This window comes from Telopea speciosissima, chromosome 7, assembly GCF_018873765.1.
Source record: "Telopea speciosissima isolate NSW1024214 ecotype Mountain lineage chromosome 7, Tspe_v1, whole genome shotgun sequence".
Lineage (NCBI taxonomy): Eukaryota > Viridiplantae > Streptophyta > Magnoliopsida > Proteales > Proteaceae > Telopea > Telopea speciosissima.
In genome coordinates, this window is record NC_057922.1 from 66048530 (window position 1) to 66071879 (window position 23350).

The 23350-nt window shown below is 40.0% G+C and overlaps 1 protein-coding gene across 3 annotated transcripts; it reads left to right on the forward strand.

Moving 5' to 3' along the window:
* Nucleotides 1–513: 513 nt before the first annotated feature.
* On the forward strand, nucleotides 514–22386 carry LOC122668053 (protein PHYTOCHROME-DEPENDENT LATE-FLOWERING-like). 3 transcript variants are annotated; one of them, XM_043864593.1, is made up of 13 exons: nucleotides 514–825; nucleotides 1260–1341; nucleotides 1446–1510; nucleotides 1643–1726; nucleotides 16956–17036; nucleotides 17354–17515; nucleotides 17608–17706; nucleotides 17827–19214; nucleotides 19568–19794; nucleotides 19876–20015; nucleotides 20461–20499; nucleotides 20599–21141; nucleotides 21694–22386. In XM_043864593.1, the coding sequence occupies exons 1-13, from the start codon at nucleotides 667–669 to the stop codon at nucleotides 22057–22059; spliced, it is 3435 nt and encodes a 1144-aa protein (XP_043720528.1). In that variant the 5' UTR covers nucleotides 514–666; the 3' UTR covers nucleotides 22060–22386. The 3 variants fall into 3 exon arrangements, with proteins under 3 accessions (XP_043720528.1, XP_043720527.1, XP_043720526.1); XM_043864592.1 differs by having other exon boundaries at nucleotides 1646–1726; nucleotides 20599–22386; XM_043864591.1 differs by having other exon boundaries at nucleotides 515–825; nucleotides 20599–22386.
* Nucleotides 22387–23350: the final 964 nt, after the last annotated feature.

A 23350-nucleotide genomic window follows, 5' to 3' on the forward strand; every position in this document is an offset into this window, starting at 1 on the left:
GACTAGCGTTGGCATAGGGACTATGTGAACAAATTTTATTTTTTAAACGTTGAAAACTATTTAATGCAATTTTTATGTGAAATAAGAGGATTTACCTTTTTTTTTTTTTTTTTTGGTTGAAAATAAGAGGATTTACCACCATTGACCAAAGTGTGTTCGTTTAACCAGAAAAAAAAAAAAAAAAAAAAACCACCACCAAAGTGTGTTACATTACAAGTTACAGTTGTTACCATTTCTTCATATGGAAGAATGAAGATTTCGTCCTCCAATCTGTTACAACAACAGAGACAATATAATTTCTCTTCTTCTTGTCAAAAATCCTTAAAGGAGGTAGTTTTATTTGAGTGATTTTTTATTTTTAATTCTCTATTTCTATGTAGGCGCAACAAGATCAAAGACTAATGTTTGCTCTGCAACAGTGCGTTCTCTGCAAGAGGAGAGTTTTATTAGAATGATATAATAACTGTAAATCGAGTTTTAGAGATTCGATTTTATCTTTGTGTATCTCTAATTTCTCCCTTCGTTTCAGCGGACTGGTTCTCGTTCTTCAAGATCTTTAGCCCTTACTGCTATCTCCTTAGGGTTTCTACAACTCTCTCTCTATTTCCGTGGCTGTGCTGAAGCCGTCAGCAAGGCTGAAGTGACAACCCGAGAAACATACCTGAGATGGGGATCTCGTTCAAGGTAGCAAAGACTGGTACCCGATTTCGTCCCAAACCTCCTCATTCCGAGATTTTTCTTGGCGACGGTAGCGATAATTCGAAGGAAAGTTCCCGGGCTCTCGTCGGTAATGAATCGAATTCGACTACCAATCGGAAGCCAGAGGTACTTTACCGTCTGTACACTCCTTTCGGTTCTTAATTACAGTCAAGTTTGATTTATGTGTGGTAGTTTTGGATTTTTTACTATTTGATGGTTCATCAAGGGGCTGGAGCTTTGTAAAGTGATAGTAATTGTTTTTTTTTTTTGTTGCTGCTTTATGATGTGGAGTATTGAAGCTTGCAATAATATCCTTCAGTTTGTTTGAAAAATTGGTGAAGACTATTTGGAAAGAGGGTCCTGAGTCCAGAATGTTTTGGATTCTCCCCCGCTACCAGTCAATTAAGCTCCAGAAGGCTCTGCAATTGTGCAAAGTCCCAAGAAATTCACCTTTGCTCTTACCATATAAGTTTTTTAAGTGGAACAGTTCTAGTAGGCTGCTTTTGGATTTAAAATTGCTTCATTTTCCTTTCTAATTCTTTGGCCCGTTATCCATTTAGGCTGACACCATTGAAGCGGCTGAGGAAGATGTTGGTATATCTGGTTCATCCATGTGTTCCAGAGGAGATCTAAGTTCTTCAGGTTCCTTCTCAATTGCCCTCGCCCCCAAAAGAGATAGGATCAATTTTAATGGATAAATTTGAAGATCTTACATGCTAGTTATTTAATGTTTCCTTTTGTGGCAGGGGAAGAAGTATCCTTCACATTGAATCTCTACCCAGATGGATATTCTATTGCCAAACCGTCAGAAGTATGCCAGCATGACGTTTAATTGTTATTTTAAAATACAGGAATGTGTGATATTAATAAACAAATAAAATAAAAAACAATATCCCAATGATCTGAATGCCTTCTGAACATTTAAAGTTTTATGAAATTTCAGAAGGGGACAATGCATCCAGCTTCACTTCAAGATATTTCCAAGTTGTTGCATCCATATGACAGGACATCCGAGTCTCTCTTCTCTGTAAGTATCAATATCTTTACTACATATTAAATTTAGGTGATATGTCTTGCATATACTCTAGATTTATCGTTGGTGTGACAAAGTACAGATCAGCACTTAACCAGAATCAAGCTTGAAGAAGAAGAAGAGGAAGGAGAGAGAGATGGTGGAAGAACTCTGCTGAACCACGATAGACTCATGCTTATCAGTCTATCGTGGGCAGTACTTGATGATGCAAACCCGTGAGGTTAAGCAAGCCAAGATCGAATCTGGAAGAGGGTTCTGATCTGAATCTAGTTTGATTGGGTTATGGGTAGCTATGATGAAGGTTGATGGATAAGTTGTAGATCTGGAGTCCCACCAGTCTACCAGCCGTAGGAGTCCCACCTAGACCAATCCGCAGGATTTCCACCTGGGTTTGCCGAGTCCCATAGCACTTGTATTTCACAAAGGTTTCTCGAGAGGATTTTTTCTCAATGTTCTGGATGCTGTGACAGCAACCTGCAAATTTCATTATATAGGAGAGAAGGGGGGGGGAGAAGAGGATGTTGTGGCCTCTTGGTAATGTAGTTCTAGATAGGGTAAAGCCCTACTAGAAGCCAATTAAACCAGGACCAATAACAAGGAATTAAGGGGCTATTGGTTCTGCAGTTTCAGTAGGACAGAGTTGCAGTTTTAGGTCAAATCTAGGGCTTAGGGGGTATGGCTAGGCAGGTTTATAGGACTCTAATAATGTAGGTATTATAGAGTTTTAAGTGTTTTGAAAATTCTGTAAAACTGGGCCGTAAGTCAGGATCGACAATGGGTTTTGGGGAAATTAAAGAAGGATGAGGGGATTACGGTTTTGATGGACAAATACGGGCAGCAGCTTGGGTCGAGTGTAGGGGGTGTTAAGGAGAGGCTGTGGTTTGAATTTAAAGTAATTCTAATGGTTAAATATGGCTGGGCAGCAAGATCTAGGGTTTAATGGAGTTAGGGTTTATGGGATTCAAACAAAAAATAAAGGGGATCGATTGGGGGAAAGGATTAGAGGGTTAGAAGAAGAAATTGGGTGTCAAACTTACTGGAGATTCCACTGGCAGCAGCTTGAACAGATGTGAAGGATAGAACCACCTTCGAATTGAAGAAGATCTTCCCAGCCGTCACGGCGTAAGGAGTCAACCGGATTCCACCAGTTCCTTTCCACCTTGAGATCCACAAGGATGCACACTCACAAGGAGCAACACTTAACAGAGTAGGGCAGCAACAATGGCAGCAAACAAAAGCTTTTCATTAATCAAATTCGTGTTCAAGGTTTTGCCCCCTTACAATCTTATATAAAAAACTTAAAAATAGACTTCTACTCTAAAAAGGAAAGGCCTAACCCAATCCTTAACCTATTAGGTAACTTAAACTGACTAGAAAACTAAAATACTAAAAGAAATAGACTCAAAACCTGGCTGGACTTATAGAATCCTAATCCAGCCCAACTTACATCACATGACCACTTAAGTTGTCACATGACCACTTAAACAAGTCACATGATCACTTAAGTGATCACATGACCACTAATTACATAAAAATCAAAACTAAGGAATTAAAACAACTAATCCCGTATGCAACCTAATTATCCATATTTTAGGCCTATAAAAGTGGCCTATTACATAGAAAACCCATGGGATCAAAGGCCCAATATACATGTAACCCAACCCTAGATTTATTTCTAAAGAAATAAGCCCATTTCGGTGATGAATCTGTATCAACTCTCCCCAACTTAAAAAAATTCGTCCTCAAATTTTGCAGTGACAAGCATAGTTGTCATGGCGTCGCCATGGCGCCGCCATGGCGCCGCCATGGCGTCCTGGCGTTGGGAGAGGGGGCATATCGAGCTACGCCATGGTGGATGTCAATATATCGCTCGATATGGCTTCCATGGCGACGCCATGGCGTCGCCATGGACGCCATACCACGATATGTTGGCATATCGGTCGATATTTGTACATATAAAAGTTAGATTAAAATTTTTTTTTTAAACCATTTAATAGCTTAGATGCTTTGCTCCAAATCACATACACTAAAGAAAGACTATTGCTATCAAGCTTATGAGTTAGCCTATCATTTGATTTTTACTATTGCTTTCAATTATTTGATAGGTTAATCTATATTTTCAATTTTCATACTTTCATATACACTAATGGATATTAGTTACACTTTCATGAATTAAACCATAGTGGCATAGTATATTAGTAGTAGTGTAGTACACTTTCATGTTGATTTTTGATGTTATAGGACATATATTATAACATACTAAATGACATTAAAAATACAAAAATAAAAAATTAAACATGGTCGACATGCTCGCCATGGCAACGCCATGGCGGGCGACATGTCGATATATCGACGTGACACCCTTCCACCGACTTGGATCGCCGTGACGCCGTGACAACTATGGTGACAAGGGGGAAACAATATATGAGTAGCAGCTTCAACCATTCCTGAACAAAATTCTGGTGATGCAGGAACATTAGGGACGAAGTCTTCAAGGCGTGGAGCTTTCTCTTCGAAGAACCATGGTGGTATAACAAACTCTATGTGTTCGATCTCTGAATCACCCGTGAATGCCCTATCCATAGAGTCTTCAGTGTTAATAACCTTCTTAGACACCAGCTCCACCTCTTCATCTTCTACTGTATTAGCCTTATCTACATTGGTTTCTTCGACTTAGACCACTTCAGTAGAATTTTCCATCTTTGAAGCTACGGGAGTGGGCTCTTTCTTTTCATCACAATTCACTGCCACTTCAGATTTATTTTCAACTTCCTTTGACAATGAAAATATGTATTCTCTATACCTATCTGTGCCTTCTCTGTAACCTATGAGTCTATCCTTGTGATCTCTGGCAGGGGTGACTCTTTGTTCTCCCAATCGTTGCAACCTATGCAGGATGGCTTCATTTGCAGCCCTTTGTTCAGCAGCAAATTTTTGAAACAATTCCAACATAGCAGCCATAGGATCTGCTGATGTAGTTATTGCTTGATTACCATGCTGATCCATGGCTCTGATACTAAATAATGTAGTTCTAGATAGGGTAAAGCCCTACTAGAAGCCAATTAAACCAGTACCAATAACAAGGAATTAAGGGGCTGTTGGTTCTACAGTTTCAGTAGGACAAAATTGCAGTTTTAGATCAAATGTAGGGCTTAGGTTAGGATAATGGAAGGGGGGCTTAGGGGGTATGGCTAGGCAGGTTTATAGGACTCTAATAATGTAGGTATTATAGAGTTTTAAGTGTTTTGAAAATTCTGTAAAACTGGGCAGTATGTCAGGATCGACTATGGGTTTTGGGGAAATTAATGAAGGATGAGGGGATTAGGGTTTTGATGGACAAATAGGGGCAGCAGCTTGGGTCGAGTGTAGGAGGTGTTAAGGAGAGGCTGTGGTTTGAATTTGAAGTAATTCTAATGGTTAAATATGGCTGGGCAGCAAGATCTAGGGTTTAATGGAGTTAGGGTTTACGGGACTCAAACAAAAAATAAAGGGGATCGATTGGGGGAAAGGATTAGAGGGCTAGAAGAAGAAATTGGGTGTCAAACTTACTGGAGATTCCACTGGCAGCAGCTTAAACAGATGTGAAGGATAGAACCACCTTCGAATTGAAGAAGATCCTCCCAGCCGTCACAGCGTAAGGAGTCAACTGGATTCCACCAGTTCCTTTCCACCTTGAGATCCAAAGGGATGCACACTCACAAGGAGCAACACTCAACAGAGCAGAGCAACCACAATGGCAGCAAACAAAAGCTTTTCATTAATCAAATTCGTGTTCAAGGCTTTGCCCCCTTACAACCTTATATAAAAGATTTAAAAATAGACTTCTACTCTAAAAAAGAAAGGCCTAACCCAATCCTTAACCTATTAGGTAACTTAAACTGACTAGGAAACTAAAATACTAAAAGAAATAGACTCAAAACCTGGCTGGACTTATAGAATGCCAATCTAGCCCAACTTACATCACATGACCACTTAAACAAGTCACATGATCACTTAAGTGATTACATGACCACTAATTACATAAAAATCAAAACTAAGGAATTAAAACAGCTAATCCCGTATGCAACCTAATTACCCATATTTTAGGCCCATAAAAGTAGCTTATTACATAGAAAACCCATGGGATCAAAGGCCCAACATATATGTAACCCAACCTTAGACTTATTTCTAAAGAAATAAGCCCATTTCGGTGATGAATCTGCATCACTTGGTTACATAAAAAAGTATTAAATGCACTCTTAGAACTCCAAACAAGAAAAGGAGTTCCAATACATTGATCCTATCTCCCATATAGAGAAAACATAAACCAAGAAAATTAACTAACTCTTGGAATTCTAAAGCACACACTAAGAATACCAAAAGTCTTCCCCAACAGTTGTTCCATAATAATGGACCAAAGTGGGTTTTAAAAAAAACCATGTAAAATAAACTCAATAGGCATGGTTCTGACCAGCCTATCCGTAAAGGTCTGGGCTTGGCTTGGTGCTGGTCTTGGACTAACATGTGGACCAGGTTCTATATGAGAACCGCAGGATCCATCTCTTTGTTGCATCACTTGATTTATAATGTCAGTCTCAGAGGTGTTGTCCTAGTAGAACACAACACATACTATAAATTAACAAAGGAAACAAACTCCTAACAAAGACTCAACTCACGATAGGGACACTCCCCCTATTGTGAGTACTAACAAAACTATTTACCAAAGAATGAATCTGGACACTCCCGAATACAATGAACCTAGACGCCAACAATACACGTCTTAACGACTTAACATTCCCTCTCAAGCTGGGGCATATAAATCACCCATGCCCAGCTTGGAACCACCTTTTAGGAAAGCAGGATGAAATAAAGGCTGGGTAAACATATCACCCAACTGATCCGCTGAAGTAATAAACGGAGTAACAATCAACTTACTCATAACTGCATCCTGTACAAAGTGACAATCACCTTCAATATTCTTAGCCTTTTCATGAAACACCGGGTTACTTGCAATGTAGATAGCGGCCTAATTATCACAAACATCTTCATAGACTTAGTAACTGGAAGCTCAATTCTTGAAGCAGAGACTTCAACCACATCGATTTAGCTGCAATATGAGCCATAACCCTGTACTCAGCCTCATCACCAGATCTAGTTGTAGTTGTTTGCTTCTTGCCCTTCCATGTGACAATATTCCCACAAAAAAATGTGCAATAACCTGTGATAGATTGCCTACCACCGTCATAACTGGCCCAGTTTGCATTAGAAAACCCAACCAGATCAACGAGCTGATGTGGCCGATAATTGAGCTTCTTCCCTAGAACTCCCTTTAGATTCCTTAGAATATGACATGTTGCCTCCCAGTGAGTCTTCTTAGGTGATTGCTTAAACTAAGTAATAACACCAACAACAAAGGATATATCAGGTTTAGTAGTAGTCAAGTAAATGAGTTTTCCAACTAATTTTCGATACCGATGCTTGTCCTCAAATTCCTCACCATTATTTGCCCCAAACTTCTAGTTTGGATCCATAGGAGTATCAACTGGTTTAGAAGCAAACATACCAATCTCAAACAAGAGGTCTAACACATTTTCTCTGTAATGGAGTAGTACCTTTCATACTCCATAGAACTTCAATACCAAGAAAATACCAGAGGACGCCCAAGTCTTTCATTTGAATATGTTGATGAAGATAAGATTTTACTTCTATAATCGCGAAAGCATCACACAAAATAACAATTGAACTAAGCTTGTTGAACCAGGCTCTAGGTGACTATTTCAACCCATAAATTGCCTTGTGTTGTTTATAGTCTCTGTGAGAACCCTCCCCTTGAACAACATACCTTGGAGGTTGCTCCATATACATCTCCTCATGCAAATCACCATATAAGAAGGCATTCTTGATATCCAACTGATATTGGGTAATCTTTTTTTCCAACACCGTTCCCTTTCAATAATTCTAATTCCCTTCATATCCCATACCTTTGGCATATACACATAACCCCTTTGGAAGTTCATGGTATTTTCTAATTTGCCATTTCTTCCTTTTCCATTACCCTTAGCACCTCTTGGAAAATTCTGGAATATTATGTTTTTGCCCTATCTCTTACATCATCTCTGTTATGTCCATGTGTACTACACGTGAAGGGGGGATTATGTACAATACACCTGCAGACATTGCAGAACGCATAACTTGCATGAACATTGGTGCAAAACATAGAAGATCAGTTTTCTCCACCATTGCCATTGGGTATCCTTCGTTATTGGGTTGAGTTTGTCGTAAGGGGGAGATTGAAGTATTGAAGAGTATTGAAGATATTTGGTTGTTGTCTATTTGAGGACTTTCGATTGGGTTGATACGAGTTTTTTCCATTGCTGATTCAGTTTGTTTTTCGCTGCTTGCTGCTCTAGTTATTTCACTTCAAGATTCTATGTCACTATGACAATCTGAGATTCATCACTGGATAGCTATTGAAGATCGTTGAAAGCTGCCTTTTTGGAAGACATTCCAGTCCCAGTTTGTTGATCATGTCTGTCCAAGTTTTGAAGATCTATTTTTTCAAGTTCTTGAAGGTTTATTTAGGAGCTGCATTCATCTGTCAAGCTGGATTTTGCTACAATTTAGTTTTTTCCCATTGTGTTCAAGTTGGGCATTAGTACCTTGTATGCGCCAACTTGAGGGGGAGTGTTAGCATTATTAGGAGTTCTTTTTTCTTTAGTTCAAGTTGGATCTTCTTTCTTTACTTATTTGTATAATCAAGCTTGAGGGGGAGTGTTGGAATATGTAATCCAGAATACCGTGGGGCTATTCTGGTCTTTTTGGGGTAGTTTTATTCTTCCCATGTTATTAAATGTAAGTGGGCTATGTGGGTTTTAGTCCCACATCGCCTAGATTAGTCTCTTTGTAATTTCCCCTCTAATATAAATAGAGGGGCTTACCTATCAATGAATACAACACATTATTCTCTCTTTTCTTCTCTCTAAGGTTACTGGTTATAGGTCCTAGGTTTTCTACAAGAGGCAAGTTCAAATTCATAGCTATGGAGGTAAGTATACGGACCGAATTGGGGCAGGCAACCAGTGAAATAGTTTCTGAATAATTCACATCGTAGGTCTAAGTATAACCCTTCGCAACCAACCTGGCCTTAAGCTGTTCAACTAAACCATATGGACTGTACTTTATAGTGTACACCTAGCGACACCGCACACGGCCTTTATCTGAAGCCAAATCCATGAGGGTCCATGTTTGTTGAGAGATCAAGGCATCCATTTCGGTGTCCATAGCCACTTTCCATCCAAATTGAGATAAAGTCTCAAGGTGATTCTTAGGATAGGATTAGTAGATAATGAAAATGCAAAGATGTGCAAAGGAGATGGAAGGTGAGGTATAGAAACATAATTTTCTATAGATATGCAACCATGAATTTTTTTAGTGCAAGAATGAGTACCTTTGCAAAGTGCAACGGGAAAGTCAGTGGAGGATGAGGAGGAAGGAGGAGCTTCAGCTGGAGTTCTGAATGTGTGGAGGACTGGTAAGCAGGAGGAGACTGTACTGTCTTCTTATGCTGCTAATGCACTTTCAGTGGGGCAGGTGATGTAGCCACTGGTTTGTCATCAAATGAGACAAGAATAGGAAGTGGAGGTGTGCGAACGACATCGGTTTCAAGAGAAGTACTTGTTGCAAGAAGGGCAAAGTATGGGGTATTTTCAAAAAAGGTAACATCGGCATTGAAAAATTGCCGCGGAATAACGGGACATATTACTTATACCCTTTCTGAGTTCTTGAATAACCAAGGAAAACACACTTTAGAGCCCTGGGAGACAGCTTATCACTTTGAGGCTGTAAATTATGAACAAAGCATACACAACCAAAAACTCGAGGTGGCAAAAAAAAAATAAAGGAGATTTTGGAAATAAAATAGAAAATGGAGAACAGTTATTTAAAACCAAAGAGTGCATTCGGTTAATAAAGTAATAAGCTGTGAAAATGGCAGCGCACCAAAACTGTTTGGGAACATGCATATGAATCATGAGAGACCGAGCAATGTCCAATAAATGTCTATTTGTCCATTTAGCCACCCCATTTTGTTGAGGTTTATACAAACATTTCATTTGATGAATCATACCATGAGCCAAACAAAAATCAGAAATTTCATGTTGAACATATTCAGGAGCATTATCAGATTGAAAAACTTTATGAAGGCATCAAATTGAGCTTTTATTTCATTATAAAATTTTGAAAAAATAGAAAGAAATTTTGACCGATCTTTCAATATATACATCCAAGTCAATCGGGAATGGTCGTCCACAAAAGTAACAAAATAAGAAAATCCTAACCTATTTTTGACACGACAGGGACCCCCAATTATTTGAATGTACTATGGAAAAAAAAATAAAGGACTTCTAGACCTGCTACATGCTGGAAAGGATGTCCAATGATACTTCTCGAGTTCACAGGCTTCATACTTAAGACGAGAAACAGACTTGCAACTTGGAATCATGTACCGAAGTTTTGATGAGGAGAGATGCCCCCAACCGAAAGTGCCATTGAATAAGAGAGACCACCAGTAGTAGTAGCAGTGATAGTAGGCCAGTGCAATTCAAATAGTAGAGTCCATCTTGCTCAAGCCCTCCACCAATCGTCCTCTTTGTCTGAAGGTTTCGAAAAACACAATAGGAAGGATAGTTAGTAACAAAACTATTAAGAGATTCAGTAAATTGACTAATTGATAAAAGACTAAAGGTAATTGGGGTACAAGAAGGACATATGACAAAGTCATGGACGAAGTAGGTGAAACCGTACTATGACTAGTCACATTGGTGGAGAAACCATTGGCAATAATTACAGGTGAAGGGTTATGAATTTTTGACAAAGAAGAGAACAATTCTGACTTACTAGTGATATGGGTAGATGCACCAGAGTCAATTGTCCACGGAGTGGAAGATGTGGTAGTAAGAAAAGCAGATGTACCTGTGTGGGGTAGAGTGGCTGTGGATGACTTGAGATGTTAGAGACGTTTAAGTGTGTGATTTTAGTCATCTCGAGACACATACTCTGATGGAGAAGCTCTAGATAAAGAAGCAAGATTGGTGTCACCAGAAGACACTTTCTTAGTATTACCATCAGGAACAACAACGTTGGCTATTGGTGGAGCCCAGTCTAGTTTACCGTACTTAGCCCAACATGTCTCAACAGTAGATTGGGCTTACCACTAAAGGAGCACTATCTGGGGGGTTGTTTAGTCTGCTGTCCACCTATAACACGACCACGACCTCTCCCAGAGAAGGTAGAACCTCGGCCACGGAAATAACAAATGCAAAGCCTTCCTTGGTAGAGTGAGATGTCTGATCTGGAAGGAGTAATCTAACCCTGAAGACGTGCAAAGACTTCATTCAGTGAGGGCACTTTCTCTCCAATAAGTAGTTGGCTCTTAATAGACTGGTAATCAGGATGTAGTCTAGCAAAAAACTTAGCAACGTAAAATTCAGCCCGCTGATTTTCCAATTGTTCCAGATTGGTGGTGAGGGGTTGATGAATGTGTCCCCCTAGTTGAATTAAACAAATTTTCATATAGTTTATACATCTGGGACATATTCTTCTCTTGAGAGAAGGTTTCCTTTAGGTCATCCCAGATCCCTTTTTGCTGTGGAGTGGAACATGACGTTTGCAGCAACCGCTGGTTCCATACTATTCCATAGCCATATAAGAATTGTGGAATTTCACATATCAACTCCTCAGAAGCTTTAACCTCAGATCCTTCTTTAGAAGCAGCGGAAGGTGGTTCAGATGTAAGGTACTTCATCTTCCTTTTAGCATGAATGTAAGCCTCAACTACCTGGGCTCAGAACAAGTAATTTGAAACTCCATTGAGTTAGATGGTAGTAATCGGGACATCAACACTGTCTGATGTAGACTTCGGATTAGCCATCATGCACAGCAGCAAACCACAAGTGGAAGTCGATAGAAGCAAGAAGATGCAATTCTGGCCAATAGTTAGAAGGCACCGAAAACTGTAGGAACCAATATATAATTGAACCCCAAGCCTAAGTATAAGTAATAAACCAATCCAAGAAGAAATCCCCACATAATGACACTGATCTAATTAGAGTCCAGCAACCAGTTAACAAAATACTCAATTCTGGAGATAAAACACCAGGATTTTGGGTGAAATCAAATTACGCTAAATCTGAGGGGCAGATTGCCACCAAAACCAGATCAAAGGACCCTCCAAAGGGGTATAATAAAACCCCGGAAGGACAGCTGAATCTGATGGACAGATTCAGATTAATTGCAGAAAGAAAATCTGACAAAAAACACCTAAAAACAGGGTATGCCAGCAGTATGTGTGGAGATTCTTCAATGAGACAAATTAACTCAATTCAGTCTTCAACCATGGATCGAGTGTTCATACTTGAAGGCCCAAAACAGCTTAGAACTTCAATTATAAAAACAGCCAGATTGATAGTACCAAGGAAAATAAAATCAGTTGACAGCCAAGACATGAAGCAGCCACCGCCTGATCAAAGCTTCAAAAAATTGATGAGATGACCAAATAACTCCGTGGTCTTCAGGTAGATAGCATTACCAAAGACAACCTAGTTTTCAATTGACATAAACTAGGTCTTCATTATATAAAATTTCAGCAAATAAGTGGCTGCACACCACAGGAGGAAATTTAAAAGAAAACTCTCAAAACAGTATATTGATGATTGCAATTACCGGTTAACCTGGCTCTGATACCATTTGACAAAGTACAGATCAGCAATTAATCAATAATCAACTTGTCAGTGATGCAGGTGCATTACTTTGGACCAACCCAAACCAAGATGAACTGGATCCCAACCTTGTTCTGGTTAAGTAGGATATTTAAGATTTATTTTATTTGGGAAAGATATGTAATCTTTAATTTTGGGTAGCTATTAGACATGTAGGGAAATTTGTAATTTGAGTTTTATTGAGTTTCTATTTTTATTAGTCTAAGTTTTAGGAAGTAATTAGGAGATAGATTTTAATTCTATTGCTGTTTTAGACTTCAATTAGGAAACTTTGATTTCGTTTTTAAAAATATGCGTGTAAGTTGTAATCCAATGCATTGGGCAGATTTGAGAATGAATTGAAAGTTGAGTTTGAAGTGCCCGTGTGACTGTGGCTTGTGCGATCTCCTTCTCCACCCCCCCCCCCTTTTTTTTCTTCTTCTTCTTATGCGATTTCTTCTCTCCCCCTGCAACTCTAATCCTTCTAGATTTCCCCTCTTCTCCTAACCGGCCCTCCAATTTGGTATCAGAGCCGAAGGATCCATCTCTTTCATCTCATTCTCCTCCTTCCCTATTCTCCCTTCCTATTACTTCATCCGTTACCAGGACAAAAAAATACAGAACCACTGTAAGACCGCATCCCTCCATCTCCCTAAGCCCTTCCCAATTTGAACAGCAACCCTTATCCCCTTCTTCTTCCTTGCAGTAACAGCGATATTAAAAAAAAAAAAACCTTGCCGATTTCCAATGACAACCCCCACACCGCCTCTTTTTTGTTTTCCCTTGCCTCAATTGAACCCCCCCGGTTCAGGGTTCCAGTATCACCCAAAAAAAAAAAAAAAGAGTGAAGGAGAGAAGTGGGAGCGAGAGACAGAGCAGACCCCAAAAAAAAAGTACATACTTGTTTCAGAAGCTTTCTGCTCGACTTCCTCACATGCATCTTCTCCGGGTCACACTCGTAATTGAAGTCGAAGTCTTCATTGTTGCTGGTTCTTTCTCCAAAGGTTAGAGATGACTTAAACCCCCTTCCCATTCTTCTTGACTTCTCCCTTATGTTTTTTTTTTTTTTACTTTTTAGAGTGCCCTTCCTTTTAGTCCAATTGTAACTTACCCAATAATTTTCTTTTGTTCCAAGATTATCCCCTTACTCTTTTGTTATTTCATTTCCTTATTCTTTTTTAAAATTCCAGAATTGCCCCCCTCTACAGTCTTATTATAATTTATCCTTTTTATTTCTCATTCTTCCAAGTTTACCCCTCCCTACCCATACGTTACACCACACTTCTTTAATCTCATCATGGAGGTTGATCGGATTTACTCCTTTCGATTAGAGATGGTTTCCGTCAATTGCAAATAACACTTCTTGATTTAAAGACAGGTTTTCGGGAGCTTGCTGAAAGTAATATCACCTTCTATGCTAAGGTGTCAAGCATGATAAAATCTTCCGAAAGCAGATCAGAGGTGGCCGATGAACGTGACGATCAAGCTAAAGTTAATGATCCGATGAAGGTTGCTGTTGAAGAATTGATCGATGATCCAATTTCGGTTGTGAAATCCCACGATCACATTGAAGTGTTGTCGTTTGATAACGACCATCAGAAGATCGTGCCGGTTGATCATGAGATGTGTTGGATCATCTCCCCATCAAAGCCGATGTTTGTGGATGCCAATCAAGTGGTGTTGCTGCTCTCATTCTATGAAACTCGAGGTCGAGTTTTTCTCAACATCGGGGGAATTGATGCAGATGCGCTACCTTGGACCGACCCAAACCTGTTTGAGAACCCAAACCAAGATGAACTAGATCCCAACCTTGTTTTGGTTCAGTAGGATATTTAGGATTTATTTTATTTGGGAAAGATAAATAATCTTTTATTTTGGGTAGCTATTAGACATGTAGAGAAATTTCCAATTTGAGTTTTATTGTGTTTCTATTTTTATTAGTCTAAGTTTTATGAAGTAATTAGGAGACAAATTTTAATTCTATTGCTGTTTTAGACTTCAATTAGGAAACTTTGATTTCGTTTTCATAAATAAGCTTGTAACCCAATTCATTGGGCAGATTTGAGAATGAATTGGAAGTTGAGTTTGAAGTGCCCGTGTGGCTTTGGCTTGTGCAACTCCTTCTCTCCCTCCCCCCCCCCCCCCCCTTCTCTTTTCTTATGTGATTTCCCCTCTCCCCCTGTAACTCTGATTCTTCCAGATTTCCCTTCTTCTCCTAACCGGCCCTCTACCAGTCAACAAGGTTTAAAATCTCACTTCGTTTCGGTATTTCAGTCCGACTGAAATATTGTATTTTTCTGGTAGATTTCGGTAGGTCATTTCGGTGGGTTTTAGGCCAAATTAAGGCCTGAAACTTCATGTAAACCCTATTTTAGGCTATATAAACACCTGTGTATGTTCATATTGTAAAAATAGTCACCAAAGTGGTGTTTTGGATTTGCACCCTTGATTGGCAGTATACGCCTATACGGTCGAATCCTAATGTATAACTTACACATACACATTGTTTAAGACTTTAAGTACTAGAAGACATAATAAATTAATAATTAATAAGCTAATTAAACAAGTAAATTCACTTGGAAACATAAAGTCAATGACTCATAACTTGAGTCATTATATTAAGTACAATAAGTCAATAACAAGATGGCATCAATATCCCAAATTCCCAATACAAGTCAAGTCATCAAGTGACTCAAATAGTTGAAAGGCTTCACAGATGTGTTAAGAAGGTTCAATCCAGTATTCTCCAAGTGCTTCCGGCGTAGATTCGAAGAACAAACCGAAAATCACCAAAAATGAGTGAAGAATGAAGAAATAGGACCAAAAACTAGAAAAACAGCAGTCTTGAGAGCTCTCGGTCGAAATTTCGACCGAGAGTCACGAGACTTAGTCTTTTGAGATGTTACAAAGGCTCAAAATCTCATGAGATGACCGAAATCTCGGTCTAAATATTGCATTTTTTCATATCGAACTAGCATTTCATTTCGAGAAGGTTGAGATACTCGAAATCTCGACTGAGATATGACAATTTTTTGTACTATTCCAGTCAGTACTCAGTGTATGCTTATCAGTTTGCTGAACCACAATAGACTCAGCTTATCAGTCTATCGTGGGCAGTACTTGATTTATAATATCAGTCTAAGAGAGGTGTTGTATTCCTAGTATAACACAACACATACTACAGTGAAACAAACTCTAACAAAGACTCAGCTCACGATTGAGACACTCCCCCTATCGTGAGTACTAACAAAACTACCAACCAAACAATGAATCTGGACACTCCCAATACAATGGACCTGGACACCAACAGTACACGTCTTAACAAACGGTTGGGAATATGAAAATTTCAATCATTGCTATTCTTGGGATATAAAATTGACATAGTGACTGGAGCCCATCATTGATGAGGAGAAAAAATTAATGACAGCTGGGTAGTTGAACGCATTAGGATCTGCTGAATTAGACAATTCCTTGTTGTGGTAGGAAACATCAAGTTTGGCTAGTCAACTGATCTTTTGGACAATCAGGTTTCAGATTTCATATGAGCACTATTGAAATCAGACTCAACAGAATTCTGAAACACAATTTCTTGAATATCCACCCAAAACTCTCATGTGAAGACTCCAACTTAGATTAGGATTATAGCATTCAATCAGCAAAATCAAAACTTGATAACAGGAAGGACCTGTTACTAGAAATCCCAAAGAGAGTAAAAGAGGTGTATCGCAGGTTGCTCCTGGTTCTGTTGCAGGATATGGTGTCACAGCTGCTGTATTCTTGATTGGAGTTGATAGAGAATAAAATAGAAGAAGAGAACTGCAACCTGGGCTTCCCACCACAAGGTCTGATGGCTTCATCCGCAATCAACACCTTGAATCACCACAAAGCAAGTCACTACTTCACCACAGCCGAGAGGAAACACAAATCTGTAAACTTGAAATCGTGGGCCACAGTGCTGCCATGTAATTTATTTATAAAAGCAACTAAAGACAGGTCTAAACAGACTAGGATACCCCTAGCCAGCCTCCCTTACAAGTAGTCCCACCTTTCTTAAACTCTTCAAAAAACAAGATTTAAGATAAGATAAGATTAACTAAACAACTTAAATTGAATCAGTGAATCACCAGTTCAAGAACTGAGCCAAAACTAACTTAAAATAGAACAACATGGACCCAGGCCATGTTAAGCCTGTTCAAACCAGAACTGGGCTACGTTTGGCCTGGTTCTTCCTTGACTTCCTAACGCTGGTAGGTCTTCAATTCTGCATCACTAGTGCATGTCACAGCAGAAAGGTAGACAAAAGCACTAGGCTACTCAAGAGTCAGTTTCAATGTACTAATTTTTATATGTTGTAAGATCTCTGTTATATTCTGTTTTACTTTCCGGACTTTACTGAAGGCTTCATCATTTATACTCTCGTTGTCTTGCCATTTCTCATGTTTTGATTTTATCGTACTATTGTTTATTTTGATTTGTCTGTATTCTCGTAGGCAATTGAGTCGGGTCAATTGCCTGGTGATATTCTGGATGACATACCGAGCAAGTATTTTGATGGGACACTTGTTTGTGAGGTGAGACAGGAATTTGAGTTTTACTTTTTATTTATTTATTTATTTGATGTGTATATAATTATTTCTGTATACATACATGGGTGGAAACTTCGGGTCTGTGGTTGACCTGAAGGTGTTCTAAATAGTTGTTCATTTTGGTGGATTACAGTAGATGATCTTCAGGCAATCAATGACCTGACTAATTAATCAATCTGTTTTATTATGTGAACATCTTTCATTATTCTTTGCAACTTTTGTATTGTCCAAAAGGTTTCTGCAGTCCAAATTTTTGTGACCATGTGTTAATTACTTTTTATCTGATTTTTAATTTTTGGCAGGTACGGGACTATCGAAAGTGTGCATCTGAGCCGGGAAGTATTGTTTCTTCTGTTGATAGATCCCCCATTGTTAATAAAGTACGCCTTAGGATGTCTTTGGAGAATGTTGTGAAGGATATTCCCTTGATCTCAGATGATTCTTGGACATATAGTGATCTGATGGTCTGTATTTTTACTTCTGTTATCATGCACCCTGAAATTTATATCGTTTCTCAGGAACATAAAAGTCATTTATGAATTTTTCCATGTTATAGGAGGTAGAGTCTCGGATATTGAAAGCTCTGCAGCCGCAACTTCGTCTAGATCCTACACCGATGTTAGATAGACTTTGTGTTAACCCAGTTCCAAGTAAGGTATGGAGTCTAATCTTCGTCTATATGAAGTATGAACTTAGATAGTAGGAGTGGAATATGTGTCTCAACTATAGTGAAGTTTTTCCTTGATCAGCAACTATTGTCGAACTTCATTTGCAGCTCAATTTGGGTTTGTCTGGTGCACGAAAGAGGAGATTGAGGCAGATGCCAGATGTGACTGTTTTATCAAATAATCAAACCCATGGGAAAAAAGTCTGCATTGATAGGGTGCCCGAAAGCTCAAATTTCAGGTCTAGAGACTCTGAACCTGCAACAAATGATGGAAACTCACAGCAAATCAATGAGAGTATCACTGCCCAAAATATTGTTTCAAGCAGTGCATTAGGCTTCAGATATAAAAGCTTTGGAGCTGAGGCTTCTGCACCAGTATCACCTTTGGTATCCCATCAGGCCAAATATCAATTGGGGATTGGGTACCCTAGAACCATGCAAGATTGTGGGGCAGGGACAATTATGAGTTCATCAGGTGCATCACCTACTGGGCAGGACTTGATGATTCCGTACACTGATTCTATGAACTCTGGTATCTCATCTTTTCATGGAAAGAGGGAAAACGAAAATGCCCAACTGACGTCCTTGTCCAATGTCAATAAGAGAGCTAGGCAAACACCAGTTGTTCCTGAAGGCATTCAGCAGCAGCAATTGGGTCAACAGTTTGATAGCCTCCATGGAACAGATATACACTGGAAGAGTACATTGTTGCAGCAACAATCAGAGGCACGAGGTATCCAGTATGCCAGTACTGGGGCTCAAAAATATCCCGCTCCGGTGCTTGATGGAGTTCCAAATCATGAGGCCATGGTATCACCATTCTATTTGGAGCAGCCGGGAATGAGATTTGGTGTCAAAGAAGAGCGGATTGAGACGGATAAATTGCACAAGCCTGAGCTTGATCGGAATAAAAATGACTCCTACCTGGTGGAAACAGAGACTAACCAACTGGATGCACAGCAGTTGCGACTTCAACAAAGGCTCCCACAACATCCCTTTATGAGGTCCCACTTCCCTCAGGGTCAATGGCATAATCAGCTCATTGAGAAAGATTCAAGAAAGGAAGACCAACTTCAGAAAAGGAAAACAGTACAAAGTCCTAGGGTTTCTGGAGGACCTCTGGTTCAATCTCCAGCATCCTCTAAGTCGGGAGAATTTTCAAGTGGTTCCTTAGGACCCCAATTTGGCGCAGCTGCCACAACTGCTGCTGTTGGATCACTAACAAAGGAGAAAACGACTGCCATTTCAGGTGTCACAGTTGGGGGAGCTCCATCTGCTACATCAAGTCCAAATGATCCCATGCAACAGCAACACCAGGCACCTGTGAAGCGAAAATCAAATTCGCTACCCAAAACACCAGCCATGAGTGGGGTTGCGTCTCCTGCTAGTGTGAGTAATATTAGTGTTCCATTGAATGAGAAGAGTCCTTCAGTTGGAACCCCACCTTTGGTTCAAGTTATCGAGAGGTTCTCAAAGATTGAAGCTGTGACTATGAGGTATCATGCACCTACATTAGTAAATACCCATCCCTTTGGTGGTTTACTCCTATCATTTGTTCGGGTCCTGGCAAGATCACTATGTTATGTTCATAATTCAAATGATCAATGTGATCATTCAAATTTTAGATTGGTGTGTTAGTATTATGCCACCAGGAAATTTTTGTTCTTGGAGATGTCCTAGCTGGGACCAACCACCTTGCAATCTGCATGCATTCCATATGGACCATCTAGATGTATTTGTTCCATTCTCTCATCCTTGCCTTGAATTTTTTTTCTCAAAAAGCTAAAACTTTTTGCAACGCCATTTGTTTCCCATTTGTTTCATCCTTTAAGTTGGCTTGACCTTCCAGGCATCAACTTGGTTGCAAAAAGAATAAGGTGGATGACCACCCTGCAGTAAAGAAACCCATGGTGTATTCAACTCAGCAGCTTTCATTTTCTCTTTCCAATGTAAATAATGAGGATCTCAAGGATGCAGCATGTGAGAGACCATTGTCAAAGTCATTTATAGGTGGGAGCATGAATATCTGCAAAACACGAGTCCTAACTTTCTTGCAGACAGAGCATAGATTTCAAGGTTTGTGTTTCAAAATATCCTGCCTCATTTTCCAACTACTTCGCTTTGAGTTGCATGAAGCTTTTGCTTTTCCTTATACAGGAAATGTTGTTCATAAGGCACGGAGCAGATTAATCATGTCAGAGAAGCCTAATGGTGGTACAGTAGCAATGTATCATGGAGATATAGATGATGCTGATCTTCAGGCTGCTGAGGATTATCTGCCTACCTTGCCAAATACCGTGAGTTCCTATCACTCAGCTGGAAATATTATGTCATTTTGCTCAGTATTTCATTCTACCATCCTTTCCCATAGTTGTGGTTCATTGTATGGTTGTATCTTCTCATTGAAAACTTCAACATATGGACCAAAATCAAACCAATTAGTAACACAGTAATCTGTGGATGGTGATATTTTGGACTGCCAATGATTCACCAGCAGTCTGGAAAGAATGAGCAAATTGGCTGGTACATCATCATATGTTTACAATGGTGTTGCATATGAATGGTCTGCTGATGGGAGTGCTCATTACATGGCCTGGTGAGTATGGAAAAGTTTGGAGATTTTGTTTCTCCCGATTACAGAAGGATCGTTGCTCTGTATTTAGTCCTGTTTTTTTCCGCCACTTTATTCCTCCTGTTGTTTGAAGACTTTTGACTGATATCTCTCACTGGATTCATTATCAGCATTATGCAGATTTGCTTGCTTCACAATTTTGTTTGCTGGTAAGCTTCTCAATGCAAGTTCGGAATTTCAGAGAGAATTTTTTAAGTAATTGGTGGTCTTCATTGCATTATAACTAACTTGGACATTCTTTTATATAGATGACTCGTGATGGGTATCAACTCGCTGAAGATCAACTCCGACCAAAACCAACTCACATGATTGCTGCCCCCAATGGTCAATCTACTGCTAATGGAAATCCTGATGGTGCAGCTGCTGAGATTCAGCAATATGCAGAACAAGTTTCAGGTCAGCCATCCAATGCAATGGGCACACCAACAAATAGTGGGACTGGCTCTTTGAACTCTTCTCAGAATCTTGTAGCCAGTACACGGATGATTCCACCTGGAAACAATCAAGCCTTACAGTTCTCTCAGGGATTCTTGCCAGGGGTTGCAGTGCCTGCCAGGCCTCAGCAGTTGGATCCGCAACAGCCGCTTCAACAGCAGAATAATCAGCACTCCCTCATGCAACAACAGCATGCTCAATTCCAGAGATCAACGTTGATGCTTCCAACAAATCCTCTCTCTCACCTTAATGCAATTAGGCAGAATTCAAACATGCAGATGCCAAACCAAATGGTTAACAAGTCTTCCCATTTCCCACTTCAGTTGTTACAGCAGCAGCAGCAACAACAGCTGCAGCAACAGTCGCAGCAGCAGCTGCAGCAACAGGCACAGCAGCCGCAGCCACAAATGCCGAGAAAAATGATAATGGGACTGGGCACAGCTATGGGTATGGGGAACATGGGGAATAACATGGGTAACCTTGGAGGCCTAGCCAATGTCATGGGCATGGGCAGTGTTAGGGGAATGGGTGGTGCTGCTATTTCATCTCCAATGGGTGCCATGTCTAGCATGGGTAACATGGGTCAAAATCCAATAAGTCCGACCCAGGCTTCCAATATTAGCAATGTTATACAGCAGCAACTCCGTTCTGGTAATCTGTCTCAGGTTCAAGCTGCCGCCATGCAATCAAAGCTTAGGATGGGACAGAGCAGAGCAGGCATGTTGGGGGGAGGCCCTCAGGCAGGCATTACCGGGATTCCTGGAACTGGGCAAATGCATCCTGGCTCTGCTGGTCTTTCAATGCTAGGACAGACACGGAACCGAGCCAGTATGAGCTCTTTGCAGCGTAACGCAATGGCATCGATGGGGCCACCTAAGATGATTTCTGGACCGAATTTCTATGTGAACCAGCAACAGCAGCAACAACAACAATTACAGTTGCAGCAACAACAAATACAACATCAGTTACAGCAGCAGCAGCAAATTAGTTCTTCACTTCAAGCAGTTGTTTCACCTCCGCAGGTGGGTTCTCCAGTAGCAATGGCAATTCAACAACAGATGAATCAATCACCACAACAAATGAACCAACAAACTCCAATGAGCCCACAACAGTTGAGCTCAGGAGCACTGCAGCCAATAAGTGCTGGCAATGCAGGGGCTGGTCCGGCGAGCCCACAGTTGAGTTCTCAGACTCTTGGTTCAGTTAGTAGCATTACAAGCTCTCCTATGGAACTGCAAGGTGTGAATAAGAGCAATTCTGTTGGTAACTTATAGACAGTCCAAAAGATTGAAGCGAAAAGTCTTGTAGGCTGGACTGTATTTCTCTTTGGTGACCTCTGCATTAGGTACTTTCAATGGTTGAACGGAAACTCGAGAGGCAGCAAGTATTGTGTGGGACTCAGTAACCCTCTGCCTTCATGTTGATAGAATGTTTTCATTGTTCCTCTCTGTTCTGATCCAATGTAAAGATATCCTGGGCACTACTAGGAGTGGCAGATATAAAGCTAAGCTGCAGACCAAGTTGTGGGTACATTATGTTTATCTGTATAGAAGACAGTAGAGAGATTTAGTTGTGAAATAGAGCTCTTTATATAACCATTGGATGTCTGAGTGTTGTTCCAATCATAGTTGTCACGGCGTCACGGCGATCCAAGTCGGTGGAGGGGTGTCACGTCGATATATCGACATGTCGCCCACCATGGCGTTGCCATGGCGAGCATGTCGACCATGTTTTATTTTTTATTTTCTCTATTTTTAATGTGTTAATAGATGTATACTCAAGCCATGTTTTATTTTTCTCTATTGTTTCTCAAGTTTTAAGAAGAAAATTTAGAAATCAAGAAGAAATCGAAGAGGAAAGAAGAAATCGAAAGAAATCGAAGAGGGAAAGAAGACGGAAGAAGAAATCGAAGAGGGAAAGAAGACGGAAGAAGAAATCGAAGAAGAAATCGAAGAAGAAATCAAGAAGAAATCGAAAGAAATTGAAGAGGGAAAGAAGAAATCGAAGAGGGAAGAAGAAATCGAAGACAGGAAGAAGAAATCGAAGAGGGAAAGAGAGTCGGAAGAAGAAATCAAAGAGGGTCGCCATGGCGTAGGTCGCCATGCAGCCCTCTCAGCGCCAGACGCCATGGCGACGCCATGACAACTATGGTTCCAATGAAAATTGGCCAGATGAGTTCACTTTTTTTTTTTTTTTTTTTGATGAAAATAGAACTAAATTAACTAAAGAAAGAGGGAAATATCTGCATTGTCTTTTTTATGCCAAAGATTCTTATGACCTTGGACTGCTCGATCTGCAATCCTTGTCACCCAAAAAATCAGTGTTATCAGGTGTCAAAAAATTAGTATCATCCTGTACAAGAGTATTAAGTTCAAGAAGAGCAGGTAGAATAGCCCACAACCAAGCATCCTGGGAAGGCTGAGGAACATATCGAAGGATTGCCTTGTTTGAACACCAAACCTCTTTCATCCTTGGCTCTATTTTGGTTGCTTGTTTGAGACCATTGATTATCGATATCATCTCCGGCTCCAAATCATGATGTGTAGATAGATATCCTGCAGCTGC

What these genes read in the sequence shown, in the direction of transcription:
- LOC122668053 (XM_043864591.1), top strand. Translation starts at nt 667, where the DNA reads ATGGGGATCTCGTTCAAGGTAGCAAAGACTGGTACCCGATTTCGTCCC. An exon ending in CATCCGAGTCTCTCTTCTCT is followed by an intron (nt 1,727 to 16,955) that starts GTAAGTATCAAT and finishes GTATTCTCGTAG; the next exon opens with GCAATTGAGTCGGGTCAATT. An exon ending in TTAACCCAGTTCCAAGTAAG is followed by an intron (nt 17,707 to 17,826) that starts GTATGGAGTCTA and finishes CTTCATTTGCAG; the next exon opens with CTCAATTTGGGTTTGTCTGG.